Source organism: Paroedura picta, chromosome 4, assembly GCF_049243985.1.
Source record: "Paroedura picta isolate Pp20150507F chromosome 4, Ppicta_v3.0, whole genome shotgun sequence".
Lineage (NCBI taxonomy): Eukaryota > Metazoa > Chordata > Lepidosauria > Squamata > Gekkonidae > Paroedura > Paroedura picta.
The window spans coordinates 2,401,088-2,428,035 of NC_135372.1; the positions used below are offsets into that span (position 1 = coordinate 2,401,088).

The 26,948-nt window shown below is 51.8% G+C and overlaps 1 protein-coding gene across 1 annotated transcript; it reads left to right on the top strand.

The window, feature by feature from the left end:
* Window positions 1-25,925, top strand: IL12RB1 (interleukin 12 receptor subunit beta 1). Its single transcript, XM_077331519.1, has 15 exons — window positions 1-345; window positions 4,088-4,208; window positions 6,433-6,605; window positions 10,751-10,896; window positions 17,828-17,885; window positions 18,432-18,542; window positions 18,681-18,763; window positions 19,893-20,109; window positions 20,466-20,630; window positions 20,799-20,903; window positions 21,354-21,509; window positions 21,685-21,828; window positions 21,921-22,017; window positions 22,966-23,050; window positions 23,414-25,925. Exons 1-15 carry the CDS (start codon window positions 249-251, stop codon window positions 23,855-23,857), a joined length of 2,202 nt encoding a protein of 733 aa, XP_077187634.1. The 5' UTR covers window positions 1-248; the 3' UTR covers window positions 23,858-25,925.
* The last annotated feature ends 1,023 nt before the right edge of the window (window positions 25,926-26,948 follow it).

Here is a 26,948-nt window from a genome sequence, read left to right on the forward strand (position 1 = left end):
ACAGCCTGTGACCCCACATCTTTGCTTCGCCACGTGGTTCCGATGAGGAAGGAGTTTCCAAAAACGCTCTGGGGAACGGTGATCGAAGGAGAGCAAAAGTGGAGGGGAGGAAGTGGAGTCTTTGCCAATTTCCCCAGCCAGGAGGGACCCGGAGGCCCAGTCCGCTGGCCCCGCAGGAGGCAGGGAAAGGCTTCGCTGCCGGGAAAAGGGGGGAGCCACGGGGCCAGGCCAGCCCGGAGAAGAGGAGGATGCAGGGAACCTGGTGGGGCAGGCGCCTCCTGCTGAGGCACCTTCTCCTGCTGCTGCTGCTGCTTCTGTGCTTCGCAGTGTTGGGGACGCCAGATGGTAAGTGCAGCACAAGGCTCTCGCGGAGCTGCAGATAGATCCAGCCGGCCCACGTGGGGGTGAAAAGACACCTGGACCTCCAAAACAGGACGGCGTTTCAGGCTGGAGCTGTCTTTTCAACCCCACTTGGACCCTCTGTGGGTTGTTCCCCCCCAAGTCAGAATATGTGAGCAATTGTTTTGAGAACTTTTGAGGGTCCCCCCCCTTTCCCCTGGGTTTTAGTTCTGGAAAATGTGTGTGTGTGTGGGGGGGGGGGAATAATGCTCCAGCGGAGGAACTTTCATGCCTCAGGTTTATAGCACGGAAAGAAAGGGTTTTCCATGCTCATGGTGAGACATCCAAGGAGCACCTGCCACCCAAAAGCCAGAGCCACAGGTCCTGAGGGAGGAGTGTGGGTCACCATGAGCACATGCGCCATTTCCAGCCCTCCTTCCCTTGGGTGAGGCTACCTGCTCCTTGCAGTCAGTCCGGATCAGTCTCTCGGTGGACGGCTGCATTCCCACCTGCCCACATTGCGCTGTGCAGGCTGGGTGCGCAATGCCCGGGAAAGGCCTGGTTCCGCTCCGTTTGGACCTCAGGTCCATCCCAGGCAGCCTCAGGTGCTCGTCCCGACTCGCCCAAGTGGAGAGAATCACAGAATCACAGAGTTGGAAGGGGCCATGCAGGCCATCTAGTCCAACCCCCTGCTCAATGCAGGATCAGCCCTAAGCATCCTAAAGCATCCAAGAAAAGTGTGTATCCAACCTTTGCTTTTAGACGGCCAGTGAGGGGGAGCTCACCACCTCCTCAGGCTGCCTACTCCACTGCTGAACTAAAGTTTTTCCTGATCTCTAGCCTATATTGTTGTAGTTTAAAGCCATTACTGCGTGTCCTCTCCTCTGCAGCCAACGGAGAGGAGAGGATCCACGAAGTGAGGGGACTGCAGGGCCTTGCCCACTTCCCTCTTTCCTTTTTATTTTGTGGGATTTCCTCTATCTAGTTAACTGCGGGAGGGATTTGAATGAGAAGCAGTTATATTAATAGAAGCTCCAGCCACCTACTGATAAATGTGGGCGTCTCTCAGCTTTGCTGGCCCTGACCCAAGCAGGCGCGAGGTGACTTGGGGAAAGTGCTTCGCTTGGTTTGCCACGCTTGTCCTCCCTGGCCAGTTGCTGAGGGCAGAATCCACACGGGGTGGGCAAAATCTCTCCTGCGAGGTATTTGAAACGTGGCTCTTGCAGTTGCTCGGATGGGCAGCTTTGCTGGGTGGGGATCTTTAAGCGCACATGTTTGTAACAAATAGGTCAGGGGATGTGTGGTATATCCAGTTCCTGTTCACTTCTGGTGATGCTGCAAATATGCAGGAGAGAAAGCACTCGCCGCTCTTCACGGGATACCTGCTGCCACCGCAAACCACCATCACAGGGTGAAGCCAAGAGCCTGGATCTTATCTGGCCGGCTTCTGCCCAGAACCCATCCCGTCGTCCAGGGCTAGCCGACACTATGGCCTCTGTGGGAGGGAGTGGGAAGGGAGAGCCCTCTTGGCCAGCAGCACAGGGGCAAATTCAGTTCCTCATTTGGCTGTCTTCCTACCTGAATCTGCCCCACATCTTTCTTATGCCCACCTGCCTTGCTGTATTCTCCTCCCCCAAACCCAATGGGCTAGTAAATAATACACTTTCCATCCATGTTCTATGTGCTTTGCCTCTGGATTCCACACTTGCATATGGTAGCGCATGTGAAAGTGCTGTGCTTCAGACAGCTTGCCAGCATGGGTCCGGAGTTCTCCCAGAATTGCATCCGATCTCCGGGCATCGGGGAATGGCAGCTTCCGAGGGCAGAACCTACAGAACTTTGGTTGGCAGAGTCTAAATACACATCCAAGCTCAGCACAGGTGGATTAAGTACAAAAGAGATTGATGGAATAAGAGAACAAGGGGTGCAGGAAAGAGGAGAGGGAGCAGCCTGTCTGTCTGCTGTAGCTGGAGAGAGGAAAAGAACAAACTGAAACTGTTCTCAGAAGACCAAGGCAATTTCCGCACATCAGTAAAAATAGCGTTACGCCAGCTGAATGGCAAAGTGCTAAGTCATATTGCGCCTCCCAGCCCCTCCTCACCCTTTTTCTGTCTCTCCTTTGTCTGCCTTCTTTTCACACGTTTCACCCTCCACATCTGCTGCTGGAAATGGTGGAAGAGAGCGAAGCACCTTACATGTATCGTGCTTCCGCCAGTCCATCAATCCAGGCAACCAATCCCCTTTCTCCGTGTTTTAAAGGTCCTGTGATGCCTGGTTCTAGGTAGGGAAATACCTGGGGATTTCGGGGGTGGAGCCTGAAGAGGGCAGGCTTAGGGAGGGGAGGGGCTTCAATACTGCCACAAAATCCACCTTCCGAAGTGGCCATTTTCTCCAGGTAAACTGGTCTCTCTCACTTGGAGAATGGTTGTAAGAGCGGGAGATCTGCAGGCACCCACTGGAGGTTGGCAATCTTATCAAATTCAAACTCTTTTGGGGGCTACCTCTTAGCTGCAATAGAAAAGTAGGGTTTAAGACCCCAAACCTTTATTTATTATATTATTATTTATTAAATTGCCCTCCCAATGTTGGCTAAGGAAAGCGAACATTATATAAAACAAGCACATTTCACAAGACCGATAAGATAAAAGTAAGACACAGATTTGATCATTGAACTCCAAAACAGTTTTTCAAACATTTAAAGCCATCAAAATTAAGCAGCTGTGTGGTCAAATTTGAGTGTATTTCTCCCCTGGATGTTCTCCTTCAGCAGGTCTCAAGAGATACTATGATGTTACGGTGGGAGCCCAGTAGATGTTATAACTCACTGGCCCCAAACGAAAGCTTGGCCGAAGACCTGTTTTCCTGCGGAAGCGTGCCAATTTCTCACCGTCCCACCTTTCCTGGCATTTTTCCGCTTTGGGCTGGCTTTCTTCCTACTTGACCTTCTCGTCCAAGGAAGAGCCCTGCAAAGCGGGACTTTGCTTCCTGGCTTGTTGGGGCATTCATTATTACTGCTATTTTAAATTAAATGGTTTTATTTGTAAAAGAGAAATCCGAATATAATAGAAATGCAGAAAGGATGCAGAAAAGGGGGTTATATATCATCCACACAATTATTCAACATTTACTTTACAGTATACAATATATTAGACAAACAACCAACCAAACAAAAAGGGGACTTCATTATTTACTCTACTTTTAATACGTGTGCTCACTTTATTTATGGCTTTTTGTTGGGAATTGTAATAACAAGTGACGGTGTTTGCATTTTAAACCGGCTGGGCTGTTTTGTGGACCTGAAAAGGCCCTACTGGACTTCCTTGGTTGTTTGGCTGGCTGAAGGCAGAAATGGGCCCACACTTGGAAGAACTTGAAGACTCTGGGTGACTGCAGAAATGCATGCCAAGTTGCAGCAGATGCATTTTGAAAGCACCTTTGGAGGAGCCACAGATCTCTGCCTGCTGCTGCAGAGAAAGACTCCAATTCCCGTTTTCAGTAGAAGGAAGTATATTGAGGTCTGGAAAGGAGGCCAGGTCCTGTAGAACAGGGGTAGTCAACCTGTGGTCCTCCAGATGTTCATGGACTACAATTCCCATGAGCCCCTGCCAGCAAATGCCCCTGCTGTAGACTGCCTCTGAGGAGCCATTTAGCTTGGAAAATGCCTCATCCAGATAAAATGGGTTGTTTGCCCCCCCCCCCAGGCCCTCTTCACTCCCCAGTCACCACATCCCTTTTCTGTGCTCCATAGGTCTGGATGCTCTCGGATCCCACGGTTTGCTTTGCTCTAAGAAGTCCTGCACAGACCGGATGATCCTCTGCAGGTGGAAGGCTGCAAATGTCTCCAAGGCCAACTACATCCTCCACCTCAGGTGGGTGTGCATAAACCACCCGGGCCCCCTTGCCCCCTATGTGGGGCCTGCCTCCCTCCCCCCTCCCTCCCTACAGTCATAATGCAGCCCCTACTTTTAACTTTTAAGCAGACTTGTCATGACGGTTTGGACCAGACAGATGTTCAACAGGTGAAGCTTTTTCGTGGCATGAAAATAAATTTAATTGTGGGAATTGTCACCAGTTGGATTTGCGCCTGCAAGGTGGGGCGGAGTTTCAGTGGGCTTTGGGAACCATAGAATCATAGAGTTTGCCTCATTTTTTTTCACCAGCTCTTCTGGTGTCCTGCCTATTTGGGATTATTACAGTTATATTTTCATGTTTCTAGTTTTTGTCACATTGCCTAGAGAAAATAAATTCTTCCAAAAGCAGCATATGCATGAGTGAATGCCTACTCAGGGCTGCCTGGATCAGGTCTGTCCGTCCCCAGAAGCCATCGCTGATCATGGGCAAGAGAGAACCAGCGAAAGACTGTGGTTGGAATGGGAGTCTTGGGTGCAAATCCTGTTCTCTACCGCAGACCTCACCAAGAGAACAGTTCTACGCAGTCGTGCTTACTCCAGTCGACTCAGTCGGGCATGTATTCTTTTGGTATAGCACGATGAGTGATCCTACACCCTTGGTGAAGTGGTTAGGAGCACAGCCACCTGGGTGACCCTGGGCTACTCATGGTCCTACTAAAGATGTTCTGACCAAGCAGAGATATCGGGGCTCCCTCAGCCTCACCCACCTCACAGGGTGTCTGTTGTGCGGAGAGGAAAGGGAAGGCGAATGGAAGCCGCTTTGAGCCTCCTTCGGGTAGAGAAAGGCGGCATCTAAGAACCAACTCTTCTTCTTCTTCTTCTTCTTCTTCTTCTTCTTCTTCTTCTTCTTCTTCTTCTTCTTCTTCTTCTTCTTCTTCTTCTTCTTCTTCTTCTTCAGTAATCTCAGGGCTCTCTCAGCCTCCCCTCCCTCACAGGGTGTCTGTTGTGCGGAGAGGAAAGGGAAGGCGAATGGAAGCTGCTTTGAGACTCCTTCAGGTAGAGAAAGGCGGCATCTAAGAACCAACTCTTCTTCTTCTTCTTCTTCTTCTTCTTCTTCTTCTTCTTCTTCTTCTTCTTCTTCTTCTTCTTCTTCTTCGGCCAGTTCTTTGGCTAGCTGACTTGATAGGGTATTTCTGTGGACGAAATGGGAGGGGAGCCATACATGTTGCTCTGTGCTCCTTGAGGAAGGACAGGAGTTTTCTCCTTCCAGAAATCACAGGTATATTGCCTCTGACCACAGAGGTTTCATTTCAGTATGCAGGGCATTTCCACATTTCTGTAAAAATAGTGTTACACCAGCCAAATGGCGTAACGCTAAATATAATCACGAATCCCGGCCCCTCCTCACCTTTTTCCTGGCTTGCTCTTCTCTGCTGCCTTTTTGTGCTTCTCACCTTCCACAAGCGCTGTTTGAAATGGTGGAAGAGAGCAACACAATTTATATGCGACTCTCTTCCGCTTATCAATCAAGCCAGGCAGCGAATCCCCTTTCTTCATTCTTTAAAGGTCCCGTGATGCCCGCTAATTTTTTTAATGCATGGCTATGCCTATGCATCTAATCATAGATGCATAGCGCTTTTAGAATGCTACCCCATCTTTAATCACAAGTCTTGTTAATTTTAAAAATTAATCTTTTTTCTGATTTTTTTGGGGGGGAAGCTTTAGAGAGGCATGCTTTGTGCTACAACGTTTGGAAAAAAATTATTTCCTGCATTGCCTGCATACTTGTCTGCCTATTCGTTGCTCCAGGTTGTCAGACATTTTTAAAAAGATGTTCCCGTCCCCAGGAGAGGGGGCATGAGGGAGGGTGGAACGAGGCAGGCGCCTTTTGTATGTTTTAGCCTCCTCCAGATCTTCCCTCTGCTGGTTGCTCTCCAGTAGCTTGCGCTAAATAGGCTGGGGAATCCACTTTTTGGGATTCCCCAACCAGCGCTTTAAAATGGATGTAGCCGGCCATTTACTGCCCAGGTGCTGCATGTTGGCCATGTCATATGGAGGGGCCGGAATATAACAACAACGAAAGGTAAACATTTTACTATTTTTAACGGGTGCAGAAATCACACATCTGGGACATTGCTTGTAAGTGGTGTGAGGAAGCCCTGCCATCCGTTACACCGCTGAGAGACAAGGCCTAGTATTCCTCAGGTTGTCAGAATGTGGCCTCCCCCCCCCTTGCCCTCAGGTACCCTGGCGACCCAAGGAGGAATAGGTCATTTCCGGCTGGAGAAGCCACCTCCTTCTCCTTTGATGAGAACAGAGTTTCCAGTGTGAAGAACGTCACCATCTGGGTGGAGAACCTGGCGGAAGGCTCAGTGCTCATTTCTAAGAAGCTGCAGCTGAAACTCAGCCAAGCCGGTGAGTAGGACATATTGTGGTTGCTGCAGTGCAGAGCATCCCCTGGCCTCACCCCCTGCACCATTTCCTACTGCGCAAGTTTTATGAGACCTGCACAATTTGCAGGTGACATTGTCCTTGGACTGGACATGTAGGCAGCCCGGGTGATGGTTTGAACAACGGCCTCCAGCCTGTCCCCTACCGTGGAATTTAGCTCCTCCTAGTTCTTGGCTACCAACGGGATTCTGCATTGCCTCTGCGCTGGGTGATGGGGCTGTGGCTGGCTTTCTGCCTGGCCGCTTTTCCAAACCGTGACAGGCTCGTGTGAAATCCTTTTGTAGGAGCTGATGCAGCTTCACAGCCACCTGGGCAGAGTCTGCACTTACTTTGTTTATTCCATTGTCAATCCTGTTGAATTCAGATCGCTTTGAGCTCGGGTCTTCCTCTCCCCCCCCCCCCATTGAAACAGGAAAGTCTTCTGCACGTGGTTAGGGTAGTTCAGAAGGGGGGGAGCCAAGCCTCTTTCTTTCTTTTCTTGAAGGGGGGGGGGAGAGGAGCCAAGCAGGGAGCCTCTTTCTTTTCTTGGAGGGTTGGGGGAGAGGACCGAAGAAGGCAGAGGAGGGAGAAAAAATCCAGGACCGACCGAAGTTGAGAGAAATTAGGGGCTTCTCCTTTAAGGCAAGCTTGTCACATGATCAGCTTTGGCCAATCAGAAGTTCTCTACAATGGAGCAGAGCCCAAATTCAAAACAGCCTACTTTCTCAATTCAATATTAAAAATATTGAGCATTAAAAGCACTCTAAGATATTGCACAATAAAGGTAGGGTCAGTCTGGGGGGGGAGCTGGGAGCCGGCTCCTTGTGTTTTCTTCCCCATTATGCCAATACCAGCCTCCCACTCTGGGACTTACAGGGAATTTGATCCATCTCAGAGGGATAGCTTGCAGCCGTCCTTTTGAAATAGGAGGTTTGTCTAAATTGCAGGAACTGGAAGGTAAACGCCACCCCCTCCCCTCCCCTCCCCTCCCCTCCCCTCCCCTCCCTGAGTTTGCAATAACGTTCATTAAAAAAGAAAAACGAAAGCCAGCTAGCCAGCAGCTTCTCAAAGAAGAGACAAATCAAGAGGGAAACAAATTCCAGAGGGAAACAAAGAGAAACAAGACATCTTGGGAGGAAAGTTTCGTAACCGGAAGCATTTGAATGGACTCCCTTACCAATTGGAGGCTCAGCAGCGTTTAGTTCGGGGAAAGGCAAACAGCTGCATGTTTTAGGAATGCGATTTTTAATTTATCCAGGGTTAAAAGCACTCCAGGAAATCGTGAAGAAAACGTAGGGTCACCCCGGATCAATCATGTCTGTTGCAGAGGGAATATTTAAATCGCCCCAATTCAAAACGGAAATCGCATTCCGTGTAGACGGCAGGGACTGAATCGACCTGGAATTGCAATAAAAGCTCCGTGCAGCTTACACCCAGGATTATAGGTTGATAGGCAGGCTTTTCGAAGGACCCCAAATCTGTTTGGAACAAGGTGAACAGCCTTGATGGGGGCAAGAAGGAGGAGATGCAAACCTGCCTGTGTTGATTCCACCCTGCCCTGCCATGACACTTCCCAAAATACAGCAAAGCAAGTTTGGGAAAAGTTGCAGGGAAAGCAGGGTGCAGTTCCGCACATTGAAAAAAATAGCGTCACAATGGCATAACGCTAAAAAATAGCATGCCCCCAGTCATGCCTCACCTTCTGGCTCTCTCGCTCTCCTCTGCCTCCGTCTTGTGCTTCTTGGCACTCTGCATGCCTGCTTCAAATAGCAGAAGAGAGCAATGCGGTTTACACGCGACTCTCCTCGGCCTGTCAATCAAGCCAGGCAGCCAATCACCTTTCTCCATGTTTTAAAGGGCCCACAATGCCAGCTACTTTTTTAAAAGTAAAACTTCTCCATTGAGATGCCCATGCATCTAATCCTAGATCTAATCATAGATGCATAGTGTTTTTTTAATGCCGTCCCTTTTGCAATCATGAGCCTTGAACCTTTTAAAAATGAATCTCAAGCCTGATTTTTTGGTAGGGGGGAATTAAGAGAGGCATGCTTTGTGTGTTAACTGGTGGGGAATTTTTTTTTTATTTTTTTTTGCTTTGCCTGGATGATTTAATGCCTAATCATTGCTCAGGCAGTTTGCTAAATAAAAAAAAAAGTAAAACCCGCCCCTTGGATAAGGGACAGGGAGGTGGTTGTGAGGGTGGGCATTGGAAGAAGAGATAGCACTACTTCGGCTCCACACCTTTCCTTGGAGTGTGGCCTGCTGGTTGCTCTCCTTCGGCTCGCGCTACACAGTCTGGGGAATCCGCTTTATGCGATCCCACAACTAGCGCTTCAAAATGGAGGATGTGGCTTCTGGTTTTCTCCTGGGATGCTGGATGTTGATGCCGTCATGAGAAACACCAAAAATTTGGCATCTCCAAAAGGTGATCATTTCAATATATTTTTCGGGTGCAGAATGGTCAAGGGACACAGAAACTATAGGTTGTTGTGGGGAAATCATTTTCCATGAAGAAAAAGAGTTGGCTCTTTCATGCTGTTGTCTCTACCCAAAGGAGGCTCCAAGCAGCTTCCAATCACCTTCCCTTCCTCTCCCTGTGAGGAAGGGGAGGCTGAGACAGCCCTGAGATTACTGAATAAGAAGGTTGGTTCTTATATGCCGCTTTTCTCTACCCAAGGAGTCTCAAATCGGCTTCCATTCACCTTTCCTTTCCTCTCCCCACAACGGACACCCTGGGAGGTGGGTGAGGCTGAGAGAACCCTGACATTCAGAACAGCTTTATCAGTGCTGTGACTAGTCCACAGTCACCCAGCTGGTTGCATGTGGGGGAGCGCAAATTCAAACCCAGTTCACCAGATTAGAAGTCTGCACACCTAACCACTACACCAAGCTGGCTCAATGTTCAAGGCAATGCCCACAACTCTTGTGTAAGTGACTTGGTCAGCAACGAATTAATGTCCCAGATCATTTGGCCATTGAGGAAGTGGAAATGGACTCCAAACAGGGGCCAACTGTGGCTGGGAAAATTCTTGGAGATCTTGGGATGGAGCCAGCGGGAGGGGAGGGCTGTGGAGGGAAGGGGCTTCCACCATGCTAGACTGGCCTGGAGTGTACTGTCCAAAGCAGCCGTTTGCTCCAAGGGAACTGCTTTCTGGAGTCCAGAGATCAGTAGTCATTTTGGGAACTCTCTAGGCCCCACGTGGAGGTTGGTAGCCCTAGAATCAGTGCCAGGCCGAGAGACGCTTGTGTCCAGAGCACCCCTCCTTCAGCCCAACAGGCTCCTGTTTTCTCACTTGCTGGAGATAGCCTAGGCAAGCTTGACCTTACCAGACCTTGGAAGCTAAGCAGCACCAACCGTGGCCATCAGAATCCTGGGTATTCGGCCATGAATGTTATGATGGATAGCTGGAGCTGTCTGCTTTGCCTGGCCTGTGATGCTTCCCACTGCTGGTTCCCTTCACACCTCAAGGCCGCATTCCCCAGCTTATGCTTTCTGGCCTCTGCTTCTCACAACAATGCTGTGCTGGGATACTACACTCCCTTTGACTTAGTTTGCCCTCCTGCGCCGGGTACCCTGATTAGAAGAATGTTTGGTCTCCTTTGAAACCCAAGTCATCGCCTTCTGATGGGAGGGAGGGAAGGGGATGTTCCTGTGTTTTATATATGTGGATCCCTGCGTTTAACTTCCGTTCTACCTATTCGTTTGCTGGATGCTTTTGCTTGAGAATAAAGAAACTTTATTCTGGGGAAGGCACTGGCAAATGGGGAAGGCACTGGCAAACCACCCCGCATTGAGTCTGCTATTAAAAAGCTGGAGGGCATCACCCCAAGGGTCAGACATGACCCGGTGCTTGCACAGGGGATCCCTTTACCTTTAAAGAAACTTTCTGCAATAGAAGTATTCTTGTCTGCAAGTCTTGAATTCTGACACGGGCTAGCATATGGATGAGAGACCTCCAGTGATTTGGGTGGTGTTCCTCCAAGGAGCACTAGGGGCTGTGAGGTGGAGGCAAGCAATGGCAGACGGCCTCCCAACTTCTCTTGCCTGGCTGCCAGACAGTCCGTGGATCTCCTGGCTTTGCTTCACACACGGATAATAAATAATGATAAAGGCCGTCTTCTCGTTCCAGTGAAATTTGAGGCACCAACGGGAATTAACGTTTCCAAAGTGAACGGGAGTCTGACCCTGAAGTGGCCCAGGCCCTCTCGTGACTGTCCCCCCTTTGAGAAGGAGGCCCGGATGCGGCACAACAGCACGGGTGAAAAATGGACCTTGGTGAGTTGCCAATGGAGACGAGAAGCGAAGGCAGGGCTGGGCGAAGGCGTTGTTGGGGGTGTCCTTGGTGAGAAACACTCTCGGTTGGTGCCTGAAGAGCCTTCCAGGGCTGGTTCTGCACTTTGTTTTTTCCGTTGTGGATCCTGCTGAATTCAGATTGATTTGAACTTGGGTCTTGGGTCTCTATCTCCCCCTTCCCAATTGAAACAAAAAGTGTTCTGCACTTGATTGGGGAAGCTCAGAGCAGGGAGGGGAGCCAAACGCAGCAGGAGTTTCTTTCTTTCCTTTCCTGGGGGGGGGAGGGGTTGGAGACAGCAGAGGAGGGGAATAAATCCAAGAGGCAAATCTTCAGCAAATCTTCAGCTGAGCTGCTTCTTCCTGAAGAAAGAGAAAGCGGGTGGGAACCCACTTTAAACAAAGGAATCCCCAGGGCACATGGCTCAGAATTCCCTGCAACCTCACCAATGCCACTTGATGCCACTAGTGAGCACTTAGGTGCAGCTCAGTTGCTTAAACAGCTTAACAACAGCCTTTCAAGGCTGAGTTCACCAAATTATTTGCTGACTGCAATTCCAACAAGAGGTCCTTGTGACGGAGAAGACAACAGCTGCTGGTAACCACAGGAGTTTTGTACGGCTGCCCACTCCTCTACCCCTTTGCAGGCTGTTCATGCCTGATTTCTATGGCTGTTGCGGCTGGCATGTCAGTGGGAATCCAGTGGGGCCTCAGGTCCTCATTTTGCACGAGAGCAACGGCCTAGTTCCTGACTCCAAGCAATAATGGATAAAGGGAACTTCCACCTTCAGAGGTAAGCCAGCGACTTGGCTAAGGGAATGCAGGAGGATCCCAGCACCCTCCTTGCCCTGCTTGTGACCTCCACAGGGACATAGAGACCACTGGACTTCCAGGCCCTTTGGCCTGAGATACCAGAGCCGGCATCCCGTGGTGGCAACAAGCCAAGAGAAAGAACCTTTTCAACAGTACACCAGTAGCCGGGGGGGGGGGGGGAGCTCTCTGCCAGGCTGAATCAGGCAACAAATAGCTATCAGAAGTAGCAGCCGGTTCCCCAGGGCAGGGTGTTCAACAAAGAAATTGCCCCAAGCCATGTAGGAAGCCCACCTGGTGTAGTGCTTATTGAGTGGCAGCCTCTAATGTGGAGAACTGGGTTTGACGCCCCGCTCCTCCCCCACATGCAGCCAGCTGGGTGACCTTGACCTGGTCACCATTCTCTTAACACTTTTCCCACAGAGCTGTTTTCTCAGAGCTCTTTTAGCCTCACCTACCTTGCAGGGTGCCCGTGGTGGGAAAGGAAGGAAGGTCTTTTTTAGCCACTTTGGGACTCCTTCAGGTTGTGAATCATAGAATCACAGAATCATAGAGTTGGAAGGGGCCATGTTGTTGTTGTTATGTGCGAAGTCGTGTCCGACCCATCGCGACCCCATGGACAATGATCCTCCAGGCCTTCCTGTCCTCTACCATTCCCCGGAGTCCATTTAAGTTTGCACCTACTGCTTCAGTGACTCCATCCAGCCACCTCATTCTCTGTCGTCCCCTTCTTCTTTTGCCCTCGATCGCTCCCAGCATTAGGCTCTTCTCCAGGGAGTCCTTCCTTCTCATGAGGTGGCCAAAATATTTGAGTTTCATCTTCAGGATCTGGCCTTCTAAAGAGCAGTCAGGGCTGATCTCCTCTATGACTGACCGGTTTGTTCGCCTTGCAGTCCAAGGGACTCGCAAGAGTCTTCTCCAGCACCAGAGTTCAAAAGCCTCAATTCTTTGACGCTCGGCCTTCCTTATGGTCCAACTTTCGCAGCCATACATTGCAACTGGGAAGACCATAGCCTTGACTAAACGCACTTTTGTTGGCAGGGTGATGTCTCTGCTTTTTAGGATGCTGTCTAGATTTGCCATAGCTTTCCTCCCCAGGAGCAAGCGTCTTTTAATTTCTTTGCTGCAGTCCCCATCTGCAGTGATCTTGGAGCCCAGGAAAATAAAATCTGTCACTATCTCCATTTCTTCCCCTTCTATTTGCCAGGAATTGAGAGGGCTGGATGCCATGATCTTTTTTTTCTTGATGTTGAGTTTCAAACCAACTTTCGCACTCTCCTCCTTCACCCGCATCAACAGGCTCTTTAGTTCCTCTTCACTTTCTGCCATTAGAGTGGTATCATCTGCATATCTGAGGTTGTTGATATTTCTCCCTGCAATCTTGATCCCAATTTGTGACTCCTCTAATCCCGCATTTCTCATGATGTGCTCTGCATACAAGTTAAATAGGCAAGGCGACAGTATACAGCCTTGCCGAACTCCTTTCTCAATTTTGAACCAGTCAGTGATTCCATGTTCAGTTCTCACTGTTGCTTCTTGACCTGCATATAAATTTCTCAAGAGACAAATAAGATGCTCTGGTATTCCCATCTCTTTAAGAACTTGCCACAATTTGTTGTGCTCCACACAATCAAAGGCTTTAGCATAGTCAATGAAGCAGAAGTAGACGTTCTTCTGGTACTCCCTAGCTTTCTCCATGATCCAGCGTATGTTGGCAAGTTGATCTCTAGTTCCTCTGCCTCTTCGAAATCCTGCCTGTACTTCTGGAAGTTCTCGGTCCACATATTGCTGGAGCCTAGCTTGTAGGATTTTGAGCATAACTTTGCTAGCATGAGAAATTAGTGCAATGGTGCGGTAGTTTGAACATTCTTTGGCATTGCCCTTCTTTGGGATTGGAATGTAAACTGACCTTTTCCAATCCTGTGGCCATTGTTGAGTTTTCCAAATTTGCTGGCATACTGAGTGTAGCACTTTTACTGCATCGTCCTTTAAGATTTTGAATAGTTCAACTGGAATGCTGTCACTACCACTAGCTTTATTGTTGCTCAGACTTCCTAAGGCCCATTTGATTTCACATTCCAGGATGTCTGGCTCCAGGTCAGTAACTACCCCATTGTGGTCATCAGGGATGTTAAGCTCGCTCTTGTATAGTTCTTCTGTATAATTTTGCCACCTTTGTTTAATCTCTTCTGCTTCTGTGAGGTCCCTACCATTTTGGTCCCTTATCATACCCATCTTTGCATGAAACGTTCTCTTCATATCTCCAATTTTCTTGAAAAGATCTCTGGTCCTCCCGATTCTATTGTTTTCTTCTGTTTGCACTGTTCATTTAAGAAGGCATTCTTATCTCTTCTAGCTTTTCTCTGGAATTCTGCATTCAATTGGGTGTATCTTTCTCTTTCTCCCTTGCCTTTCCCTTCCCTTCTCTCCTTAGCTATTTGTAAAGCTTCCTCAGACAGCCATTTTGATTTCTTGCATTTCTTTTTCTTTGGGAAGGTTTTAGTTGCTACCTCTTGTACAATGTTGCGAACCTCCGTCCATAGTTCTTCAGGCACTCTGTCTATCAGATCTAATTCCTTAAATCTATTTGTCACCTCCACTGTGAGAAGACTGAACATTGGACTAGATGGCCTGTATGGCCCCTTCCCAACCACAGTGGAAGGGGCCATACAGGCCATCTAGTCCAACCCCCTGCTCAACGCAGGATCAGCCACAAGCATCCTAAAGCATCCAAGAAAAGTGTGTATCCAACCTTTGCTTGAAGACTGCCAGTGAGGGGGAGCTCACCACCTCCTTAGGCAGCCTATTCCACTGCTGAACTACTCTGACTGTGAAAAACTTTTTCCTGATATCTAGCCTATATCGTTGTACTTGAAGTTTAAACCCATTACTGCGTGTCCTCTCCTCTGCAGCCAGGAGAAACAGCATCCTGCCCTCCTCCAAGTGACAACCTTTCAAATACTTAAAGAGGGCTATCATGTCCCCTCTCAACCTCCTTTTCTCCAGGCTGAACATTCCCAAGTCCCTCAACCTATCTTCAGAGGGCTTGGTTCCTTGGCCCCAGATCATCTTCGTCGCTCTCCTCTGTACCCTGAAAAGCCAGGTGTAAAAACCCCGCATATCTATCCATCTGATTTATTACCCACTGCAATCAAACAAGTCATCTTGCGGCGGATTTCCACATAAAATACATCCACACAAGATAAAACATTAAATTCACAACATAATCCGATGGTGAGAATAATATATAAAAATCCAACATCACCCCCACCCCCAGTGCCTCAGGGTCAGAATCCCAGGGTGCCTATTTTATATTTTATATTGTGGCTTACAACAAGATAAAAACAGAATAAAATATAACAATACAATTTCAATACAATTCCTTCAAGTTAAAACCCGAATAGTCACAACCATATTAGCAATATTAGCAATACCACAAAATAGTAAATTCAAATGGGTCGCCGTGTTGGCCTGAAGTAGCACAATAAAACCAGAGTCCAGGAGCACCTTTAAGACCAACAAAGATTTATTCAGGGAATGAGCTTTCGAGTGCAAGCACTTCTCGTCAGAGTTTCCCGTGGGCCTGGAATATCCAGCAAATTTGTACCTGCAGAGCACAAGACCCTTTGAGGGGCATAAGGCTATGTGGGTACCAGACTGCAAAGGACCTTAAAGGTTAATACCAAAACTTTGACCCAGATCCGGGCAGCAATTGGCAACCAATGCAGCTGCCTCAGCACCAGGTAGATCCAAGGGCCCTCACAGGTGTTCCTAGCAGCTGCATTTTGCACCAGCTGCAATTTCTGGATCAAGGACAAGGGCAGGCCTGCGTAGAGTGTGGGTGCCATCCATTGCGGTGAAACAATGTGGGAACCCCAAATGGGCGAACCCGTCCATGCTCTAAGGAAAGAAAAAGAAAATAATAGACATCAGGGATCAATGTTAACGTGGGGCGCATCGAGTATTCGTTGCTCACCTGTCAAAAAAAAAATACAGGGTAAAAGGACACCCACCGCTCCGAGCAGGTCTCTGAGGCACACCACTTTGCTGTACAATTCTGCCTCCATGGCGAAGCAGAACTCCAACAGGATCTCGCCGACCATGGACACTCCTAATCCAAATTTCTGGGCAACTGTGCGGAAGTACTGTGGGGTGGCCAAGTACCCCAAGGCGGCTGCCACCCTTTCCCCCACAGGAACAGGGCACCACATGCCAGTTACTTCCCTCTCCATGGGGCTTCCACAATTTCAAAAAAATTCACAATTTCACCTCAACATTCGAAAGTTGGGAATCCAGTGGTCATCATCCCAGCGAGACATCACAAAATTTTCCCACCAGTCAGTGGATCTCTCGTCCATCCAGAACTGTCTGGGGAACCAGACCTCTGATAGAGCTTGCCAGCGTTTCCTAGCCACCACGCGTGCCCTAAGAAATTTGCTGTGAATCACAGCCCTTCTGGTGATGGCCCTCCTCCTCCTTCTGTCCACACGTTGTCTGTATCCCCATAACGTAGACCGCATCCAGGACACGGCGGCACGGACACACTGGGCGCAATTGCTTGCATCTGAGCAAGCAACACAAGAATAATCTTCTCCATTGCTACGTTTAGCTGTGTGGTGGCCACAAGGCAAGGAGAACAAAGAGTGAGGCTGACCACGTGTGCGCCTAGGTACATATAGGCAGGTAATCTGTGGGCATGTACTGTGGGCGGGGTACATGTTTCCATCATAAAACCTTTTTTCATAGAAAACATTAGAAACCTGGTCCATCTGCGCCAATGATTTTTCGATGATTCGTTGCAACATGTTTTTCGGGGTTTAAAAAAAAAAAAAACCCCGATTGCGGCTTGGGGGGGGAGGTCAAAGGTGTCCCAGCTGTTTGATTGACGGCCACGGGAAGCCAGAAGCACTAAAAAGGGACCTCCTTTGTGGCGAGACGGCCTAGACCGGAAACCTGTGGGTAACGAAAATACCGTAAGTGAAAATGGAAAATTCCGCAAAAACTGCAGTGGTGCGGAACGGCCAATTTTCACTACTTTAAGTAGCGCTTTCGGAAACAGCAAACATGTGGCCACTTTGTGCGGAATGGCCCTGAGTTACAGTCCCAGAGCCAAATTCAAAAGAGAAAACTCACAAGCCACAAAAGGCCCTTTTTAGGAGCCAGTTTGGTGTAGTGGTTAGGAATGTGGACTTCTAATCTGGCATGCTGTGTTCGATTCTGCACTCCCCCACATGCAGCCAGCTGGGTGACCTTGGGCTCGCCACGGCACTGATAAAGCTGTTCTGACCGAGCAGTGATATCAGGGCTCTCTCGGCCTCACCCACCCCACAGGGTGTCTGTTGTGGGGAGAGGAAGGGAAGGCGAATGGAAGCCGCTTTGAGACTCCTTCGGATAGAGAAAAGTGACATAGAAGAACCAACTCTTCTTCTTAATCTCATGGCTCTCTCAGTCTCCCCTCCCTCACAGGGTGTCTGTTGTGGGGAGAGGAAGGGAAGGTGAATGGAAGCCGCTTTGAGACTCCTTCGGGTAGAGAAAAGCAGCAAATAAAAACCAACTCCTTCTTCTCCTTCTCCTTCTCCTTCTTCTCCTCCTTCTCCTTCTCCTCCTCTTCCTCTTCTTCTTCTAACATGTCACACGACGAGCTGCAAACTTTTGACTTCATCAGGCTGGCTATTTGGGAAACAAATCCCAGGAAATAAGTGGTTGAAAAGAGGACATTCCTCAGAGTCTGTTGGAAAGTCCTTCTTAATGTCCACAGAGCCGCCCTCTTCCTTTGCAAAGGCCGTTTCCAGCTCTCCAAGTTAAGCTGCCCTCACTTGGAGCAGGCAGACAGGCGGGCTGGGCCGAATCTCACTGGAGCACCCGCTTGCTTGCTTGCTTCCTGAAGAGTGACCCTGCTGAAAACCAAATCCCCCCTGGAACTGCTATCTGGGTTTAGGGACAGTCCGACTAGAGCGGGAGTCTGGCCTGGTCTTTTCATTGATCGTATAACATACCCCAGGGATTCTGAGCTCTTGGTGTCTGAGCAAGGGCTGCCTTTGTGCCCCACAGCAGAGCAATCAGCAACCTGACCCATGTTCTGACAGGGATCCGTGTTTGCTTTCAGGGAAACTGTGACTCCAGGGAGGAAAAGGGTGACAGCAGCACCGGATGGAAGCTCATTGGTAGGTTGACTCCCCCAGCCCCTTGGGAAGGTGGTGGCTGACCCCGTGTAGACTCATGTATGGCCCTTACTCTGGGTTGGGGAATTCCTGCAGGTTTGGGGGCACAGCCCATGGAAAGTGGGGCCTGGGAAGGAGAGGGCAATCTGTGGCGGAAGGAGCAGCCATTTTATCCAGCAGAACGGATCTGTGTGCTCTGGAGATGATATAATTCCAGGAGAGCTCCAGGCCCCACCTTGAGTTTGGCAACCCTGCTTATTACAGGGTTATGCATTTTGAATTACTGGGGGCAGCTGGTTTACACAATCACTATTGACATCTATTATATTATCCTGGGAGCAAAGTAGAACTTCCACGCCAGGCAGCAGTCTCCCTTTCCAAACGGAGGATGCTGGGGGGAGGGGACTGAGCATGGGCTTCCTGGAGGCGTCTGGCCAGCCTGTGCAGGGAAAGCACCATGTGAGCCCCAGTGCTCCTTGGGGCGGGGAATCCTCTCCTGCTTTGGTTTTGCTGCTGCGGGTGGACTCAGCTCTGCTTGGCTTTGGCCAGTCCTGTGTCGCGTGGAGAAGAGCGTCCGGCACGAGGTGCAGATTCGGCAACGGACCTCCCACTGGAGCAGCACCTGGAGTGAGTGGAGCAAGCCTCTCGTGGTCCCAGCTGGTACGTGGGCTCTGTGGTTTGGCTTCCCTCCTTGGCGGGGGCTACTGTGGTGGGAGGTGTCTTGATGAAGCACGGAGGGGGACTTCAGGGCAAGAGGAGAACATCCCCCAGTTCCAACGGGTGCTTCGATCTTTCCAGAAATCATTGCCAGTCCCAAAGTGACTTACATCGTGGGGCAGCTGGGGAGTGACGGCCTGAGGAACGTGACTCTGGAATGGGAGGTAATGCCAAGGCAGGTGTGCCAGGCTCTGGCCCAGTGGCCTCAATGGGGACCATGCCAGTGGCTTCCCTTGTACCTGCTGCAGTTAGACTGCCACGCGGCGTGTTGTAAGTCCCTGAAGATGGCTTTGATCCGCACCAGAAGCACCAACTCTCCTGGGCCGGAGACGTCGGAGTTGTTTCGCCCCATCTCAGCATCCCCAGACAGTACTCTCTTTCCGAGCCCCATTCGTAGTTCCGCGTGGCCTCAGTCCTGCACGCCAGAGGACCGTGGTCCTCACTTGGTAATTCGTGGAGAGCCACGAGACTGTGGTGGGCCACCTCACCTAGCACATTGTTGTTGTTAGGTGCGAAGTCGTGTCCGACCCATCGCGACCCTACGGACAATGAGCCTCCAGGCCTTCCTGTCCTCTACCATTCCCCGGAGTCCATTTAAGCACATAGATACAATAATATCTTGGTATCTCCCGTGTCTTTGAGGGATTTTAACATGAGGCGTTGAGTCTCAACCAAAATGGCTGTTACAGGAGGCGGGGCCAAACCCAAAATGGCTGCCTCCAGAGGCGGGTCCTCCCTCCTCACACAACCCCTCGGTAGAAGGAAACCCTGTAGGGACAACATAACCACACGTTAACTATGGAGAGCCCAGGTGCTAGCCGGGTTCGAGTTGTGCCTCGAAATCGTTCCTCCTACTTTTTGGAGAGCTCAGCAGGCACCGAGGGAAACTGCTTTGTACATGTTATTTGTCGTATTTATTACTACGGCAGCCGCACTGATTTAACTAGCCAGGGGGAATACTGGCAGGCACCCATGGGTAGTATAATAGGCGCATAACTATTCATCATCTTCAATAGACTGCCATATCCTTCCCCCCATTCCCAGAGTACTTCTGAGGTTGCCGCGTTGTCTTCCTGCCCTTGCTGTCTTCTTGCCGACTCTTTCTGGCATGGGATTTGCAGCAGCACTGAGAGCAAGACAGCCGAGGCCATTCCGCTGCGTGCCGGGGAAAGAGGGGGGAAGCCGTGAGGGGAGGGGAGGGGAGGGGGCCCAGAGGAGAGGGAACTGGCTGTGGAGGAGTCGCCCAAGGGTGAAAGGAAGCCGCCTGCCAGTGCCTTCCTTCCTCCTGCGCAGAAAGCCAGCCGGGAGCAAGGGGAGGTGAACTACACCCTGACGTTTGTCCTGCTGCCCTGCGACTGCCCGGATGCCCCCAGCCGCGTGGACAGCTGCTCGAATTCCTGCCAAATCCGCCTCTCTGGGGCTGCCTACTCCGTTTCCCTGCAAGCCTCCAACGCAGCTGGCCGGGCCCCGCCTTTTGTCTTCCACCTCCCCCCAGCGGGGCCTGATCCAGGTGGGTGCAAATGCCCCACTGACATGGCAGCCCTCCCTCTTTTCGTTTGGGGCAATGGGTGCTACTGGCAGGGCCTTGAGATCACCCGGGGCTTTCTTCTGGGCCCTCCTGGGGGTTCTGCGGAGGGGCCAGAAGCTTTGCCATGCAGGAGGGCTTCCCCCCTTCTCCGCGGGGCCTGAGGACAGAATTCCTTGACTTCTCCTGAGATCTGCAGGCCCTGCAATGCCGAGGCTCAAAGGGAGGGCGGTGCGTGGGCCGCAAGGTCTCAGGGGCACAGCAGCTGGGCCCAGCCTTCAGCCAGCCGGCCGGGGGCCACCTCGCACCCTCATTCGGTCCCTTTCTCTCCTGGCTTTCAGCCCCAGACCTGCTCAGCCTGCACAGCCCCCTGTCTGCCGGGCACCCGTGGGCAGGGAAGACAGATGCCGAGGCCTATTGCTTTGAGGAGCAGCCCCTGGGGGAGGCCCTCCACCGACAGCCATGCACCAGGGAAGCCCCCAACATGCTCATGGGGAGACACGCAGGTAATGTTTTCCTTTGGGGAGGAGCCCTCCCCTCCCCCCGGCCTCCCTCGATGAACATCCTCCTATGCCGGGATCCAAGGGGCACTGGCAGCCCAAGAGGACCCCCCCTCCGGCACAACCTTCAAGGGGATGCTTCGTCCCCCGAGAATCCTTGGCTTTACCTCCCAGGAACGCTGGAGCCCAACAGATGCTACCGCCTGGCAGTGCATGCCCTGGATTCCCAAACGTGTCTCTGGTCGACTGTGGTATTCACACACTTTTTCTCCCGAAACAGTGAGTATTTCTGTCCAGTCCTGTGAACACCCCCTTCGCTGGGCAGGGGAGAAACCGGGAAGACCCCCCCCCCAGCCCCTGAATCCCAGTCCTGGTGGCGCTCTGTCTTCCTGCCTGCACCTTGTCTCCCAAGCCCCTCGTCTGAAGCGTGTTCCCGGGACACACCTATGGCTGCGGAAGGTTCCCTGTCTCCGCTGGGCCCAGCGGCCTCTCTTGTGTCCGCCAGAGAGGTCAGGCCCATCTAGGGGTAGGGAGGGCAGCCCTTCTCAGGGGCCGTTCCTGAGGGCAGTGTGGTTGAGCTGCCTCTGGCGAGTCCAGCAAGGGACGGACCCTCCTCCCGAAGAGCGGCTTAGCTGCTTCCGATGTGGGGCTGCCCGGGGAGAGGACCTGGACTGCTGGGCCGACGTGTCCAGCTGCTGCTCTTTCTGTCTCTCCCCGACACACCCTCAGCGTCCCTCGAAGAGGCCCTTGTGGTCCGCGTGACCAACGAAACGACTGACTCGGCCGTCCTTGGGTGGGAGCCCCCAGGAGCCCTCGTGGCGTGCCCCAACACCCTGAAGAAGTACATCGTCTGCTGGAGGGACAAGCAGGCCGGGAACGTGGCTTGTGAGTGGGGGGCTCCGAGCTGGGCGTAGTGGGACAGCCCGCGGGGCCGCAAGAGGGGGGTGGGAAGATGCTGGCGGCTAGCGCCGTGGTGTGGTGAGAAGCCAGGCCCCAGAGCCCCGGGGGTGGCAGCAGACCCACAGGGCTCCTCCTGACACGCTCCTGCGTCCTTGGGCAGACCACGAAGCCAACTCCTGGGACACTCACTACACGATCCTGGGCCTGCAGCCCCAGACGGCGTACCAGGTCGGGGTCTGGCCCTCCACCGACGAAGCAGACGAGAGCTGCCAGCCCCTCTGGCCTCTCCTGACCCGCCCAAGAGGTGCGTTGCGGAGGGCGGCCGAGGGCTTCTCCTCCCCAGGGCCCCTTCCAGGGGGAGCAGCCGTCCCTCACCACCCTCTTCGCCCCCCCCAGTTCCCAAGTCGGCGAATTCGTCCCTCGGCCTCTGGTACGTGGGGATTTTTGGAGGCCTCCTGACCGCCACCCTCGTCTTCTGCTTCGGAAAGAAAAGGTGAAGGGAGCCTTTGGCCATCACCACCCTGGGCTGGGAAACGGGACGGAAGGCGAGGTGGTTCCATCGCTGCTCCCCCCAGCCCTTCATCCCCGTCAGGGGCACTGGAAAGCAGAGTCAGGTCCTGGGATGGTGGCCATGCCCCTGTCTGCTCGCCGGACAGTCGGGTGGAACAGGGCGAGAGTCATCCGGGGGCCTGAAAGCCGTAGGGGGCAGTCTCATTGCCGGGGGAGGACTCCCGGGCAGAGTCCCTGCTTCGCGCTCCCAGGCTCAATCCTGGTCCCAGATTGGGAGGACACCTTGTCAGAGAAGGGGACCCTGGGCCAAACAGCATGGCAGTCTGCCCCAGGCCAAGCCGGCATCAGCCTAGAGCCCATGCTGCCCCCCCCTCCTTGAAGTCACTGTGAGGAGCCCCCACTTCTATTTCACAGCCCCACAAGAAGAGCTCCTTGGCAAAACATGGGGAACGGGAAGGGCCCTTAGGAGACACTTGCTTATAGGTGCTGGACACAGAGAGGCCAGCCTCCAGGTGGGACCAGGGGGTCCCCAAGAACTGCAGATCCCTTTCCCCTAGAGGACATCGATGCTGTGGAGGGGGGACTCTGTGGAATGGAACCTCTTTGAGCTTCGTCCCCAATTCTCCAGGGCTTTCCCATCCTGGACCAGACATCCTTACCCCCATCTCCCACTGGTGGTCCAGGAACCCGACAACTCTCGCTGGAGAAGGTCTTGATCCAGCCAGAAAGTCACAAAGTGGCCTAAGCCCACCCCCAGTCAAAGGCCCCTCCCCACCTGAAACATGGGGCTTATTGCATTCCCTGCCCCCACCCCCACCCCCACCCCCACCCCCACCCCCACCCCATACTTTGAGCAGAGGTGCACTATTTTAAAACTGAAGCTCCTCCCCTCATGCAGCTCTCTGCACCCCTCCCCCCACTTTTCTCTTAGGGCCAAGGAGGGGCTCTGCTCTGCCCTGCCGGATCCTGCAAACACAGAAGCTGTCCAGCTGACCAGCATTTCAGGAGCGGCTCAGGTGAGGCTCCTCCTGCTTCAAGTCGAGCCCCAAAAAACGGCACCTGTCTCTTGCCCCCACCAGAGGCATCCCTGCCCTGCTCCAGGGGAGACACTGGAGGAGGCTGGACCTGGTGGCACCCCCTCCCCCCCCCCGACTATGTGCCCAACCCAGCGCCCTCCTCAGCAGGCCAGGGGTCAAGGGGCAGCTCACTGGCCTCTGAGCCAGACCCAAGAGGACTGTGGACGCGTGGCTGCTCCCCTTCATTAAAATGCTGCGAGGCCCTGATCCATCTTGGGCCTGCAGCACTGCTATCCACTAGAAGGTAAAAACCACACCAAGGTAAACATATGCGTTGCTCATCTAATGCTGATCGTTCCACAGGTTCAGCTGAAGCTGGGATTCATAGAACTGCTGGAGCCCGATGGTCCTGCAGAGCCTCTCCTGGTAGAATGGCCACCCAAGGAAGGGTCATCTGCCAAGACAACGGTGGACCCACTGGGTGCTGCCAAGCCAGTGGAAGAATTTCCGCCCCCTACGGAGGACCCAGCGAGCTGTCCCACTGCCTTGCCCTTGGAGTACAACAGCCAGGGGCTTCTGAGCCCTGTAGACGAGGAGGGTGATCAAGGACAAGAAGGACGGGGGGGATTTACAGGCATTTCCTCTGTGGTGAGAGCTGGCCATGGCCCGCTTCTTCCCCAGGAGGCAGAGGTTGGGGACCGCACAGCCCTCCCTCAAGCAGCAGCCCCACGTTCCTTGACGCTTCTGGATACAGTGGTGGTGTCCCGGGACAGTGCTGGAGGATGTGGTTTTAGTGCTTCAACCTAAGTCAGCTCTGCATCTTCAAGATGCTCCAGGACTCTTGATTTTCCCCTCCCTGCAATAGCAACTGCCCCTCTGGGATGTTCTCCTCCATCAAGTGCTGCCAGACTCCAGGGTCCATAGCTGGCGTGGCCCAGGAAAGAGGGCAGCCCCCACAAACTTCACAGAAGTCAGGGGCAGGCCAGAGATGACTGCACATGGGCAATTCTGCTCAGCAGCAGTCCAAGCTGACTCTGCACTTACTCCCCCCACCCTGCTGTGGATCCTGCTGAATTCAGATTGATTTGAACCCAGGTCTTTCTCCGTCATTTCTCCTCCCTCCCCCGAATTGAAAAAAAAAAGTTTTCTGCACTTGATTAGGGAAGCTCAGAGAGGAGGGGGTCGGGTGAAGTCCAGCCAGCATTAGTGCTTTATTCCTTGTCTTTTGACTCCTGAGCCAGCAGCAGCCTCTCAGAGAATGAGGCAAATCTCTGCTGAGAGAAGTATGGGCTGCTGGAGCGCAGTCACTTTAAAACAGGGAGGGCCAGTCAGGGAAGACTGTTTTGCTATGTCAGCATTGCAGCACGGATCAGGAAGTTAATCCACAAAAAGGAGAAATCTACACTTACTGATGATGATTTTTCAGATATCGAGGCTTATATCTTGTTGTTGTTATGTGCGAAGTCGTGTCCAACTCATTGTGACCCCATGGACAATGATCCTCCAGGCCTTCCTGTCCTCTAACATTCCCCGGAGTCCATTTAAGTTTGCACCTACTGCTTCAGTGACTCCATCCAGCCACCTCATTCTCTGTCGTCCCCTTCTTCTTTTGCCCTCGTTCGCTCCCAGCATTAGGCTCTTCTCCAGGGAGTCCTTCCTTCTCACGAGGTGGCCAAAGCATTTGAGTTTCATCTTCAGGATCTGGCCTTCTAAGGAGCAGGCAGGGCTGATCTCCTCTAGGACTGACCGGTTGGTTCGCCTTGCAGTCCAAGGGACTCGCAAGAGTCTTCTCCTTATATCTACTCCTGGCTATTGTGGGGGAAAGGTCAGGTCACCGCAGATCAATCATGCATGCTGCAGAGGGAAATTTTAAAGTGCCCCAAATCAAATTTGAAATCGAATTCAGTGTAGACGGGAGGGATTTATTCAGGCTGGGAGTGGATAAAAAGCCCCCTGCAGACTCAACCCAAGTAGAGGGTTATAGCAAAGCAATGGGGTTCTGGGGTGGGCAGCCAGGGGGAGGAGCCATTCAACAGCCCAGGAGGAGGGACTAGGAAGGAACGAATCACTGCTGTCCGGCGGGCGTGCCCTGCAAGGGGTGGAGTGATTTGGACCTTTAAAGGCAGGTTCCTGGGAGAAAGAAGGGACCTTTTTCAGGGACCTGGAGAGATGCACTCAAAGAGGCTCCTGAGAGCCAGCCTAAGGAACAGGAGGGGCAGGAGCCTTGCACCGTTGGGGCCCCTTGCAGGTCCCCAAGCAGCCCAGATTCTGATGCCAGCCCCTACTACTCTTGTAGATCCCCCTTTGAGAATCTATTACAGGGGTGTCCAAACTGTGGCTCTCTAGATGTCCATGGACGACAATTCCCATGAGCCCCTGCCAGCTGGGAATTGTAGTCCATGGACATCTAGAGAGCCACAGTTTGACTACCCCTGGCCAATGACATGGAACTGGCAAAATTGCATTAGTTAATTAGGACTGCTTATTCAGTGTGGCCAACAAACTATGGGCAATTCTGCACAACGGGTAATGTTGCTAAATCTGTGCGCTATTGAAAAGCACTGGAATCTAAAGCAGCAGGTCTCGATAACGCACACAGCTGTTTCTATCAAAAAAAGGCTCTCCCACTAGCTGTCCTCGTAACGCACAAGTTTCCAGTCTTGCCAAAATCTCAACAAAGGAGGCGATATTTTTCCATGCTTCCTCCCGCCCCTGGCCGTCAATCAACAGAACAGCCAATTAACTGTTGTGTTTGTGTTTCCCTTTAAAAACTTTTTTAAAAACTCGAAAACACCTGTAATAACGCATATTTGTTAATTTGATGTATCAGAAAGTTCTTGCTCGCTGGCGTAGGAGCTGGCGCTTAATCGTTTACACGCTCTTAAAGTTTTAAAACGTTTTTTTAAAAAATCCCCCTCCCCCGTGCAATTTCTGGCCGAAATTAGGGCACTGTTGAACGGGGGGGGGGGGGCTGTATTGTGCTTGGAAACAATTGCTTGGGAGGGATTTCAGCCCAAGAAGCATCGCTTATTCGTTCCTTTTAAGGGGAAAAAATGGCGATTGTGACGCCGGAAGCTCGGGCGCGAGAGCTTAGGGAGGGACATGCTTGCTACTGCTATAGAACGCACAGAATCATAGAATCCTAGAGTTGGAAGGGGCCATGCAGGCCATCTAGTCCAACCCCCTGCTCAACGCAGGATTAGCCCTAAGCATCCTAAAGCATCCAAGAAAAGTGTGTATCCAACCTTTGCTTGAAGACTTCCAGTGAGGGGGAGCTCACCACCTCCTTAGGCAGCCTATTCCACTGCTGAACTACTCTGACTGTGAAAAACTTTTTCCTGATATCTAGCCTATATCATTGTACTTGAAGTTTAAACCCATTACTGCGTGTCCTCTCCTCTGCAGCCAACAGAAACAGCATCCTGCCCTCCTCCAAGTGACAACCTTTCAAATACTTAAAGAGGGCTATCATGTCCCCTCTCAACCTCCTTTTCTCCAGGCTGAACATTCCCAAGTCCCTCAACCTATCTTCATAGGGCTTGGTCCCTTGGCCCCAGATCATCCTCGTCGCTCTCCTCTGTACCCTTTCAATTTTATCTACGTCCTTCTTGAAGTGAGGCCTCCAGAACGGCACACAGTACTCCAGGTGTGGTCTGACCAGTGCCATATACAATGGGACTATGACATCAAAATGACATTTTGATGTGATGCCCCTGTTGATACAGCCCAAAATGGCATTTGCCTTTTTTACCGCTGCATCACACTGCCTGCTCATGTTTAGTTTACAATCCACAAGTACCCCAAGGTCTCGTTCACACACAGTGTTACCTAGAAGCGTATCCCCCATCCAGTAGGCATGCTGTTCATTTTTCTCACCCACATGCAGAACTTCCACCCC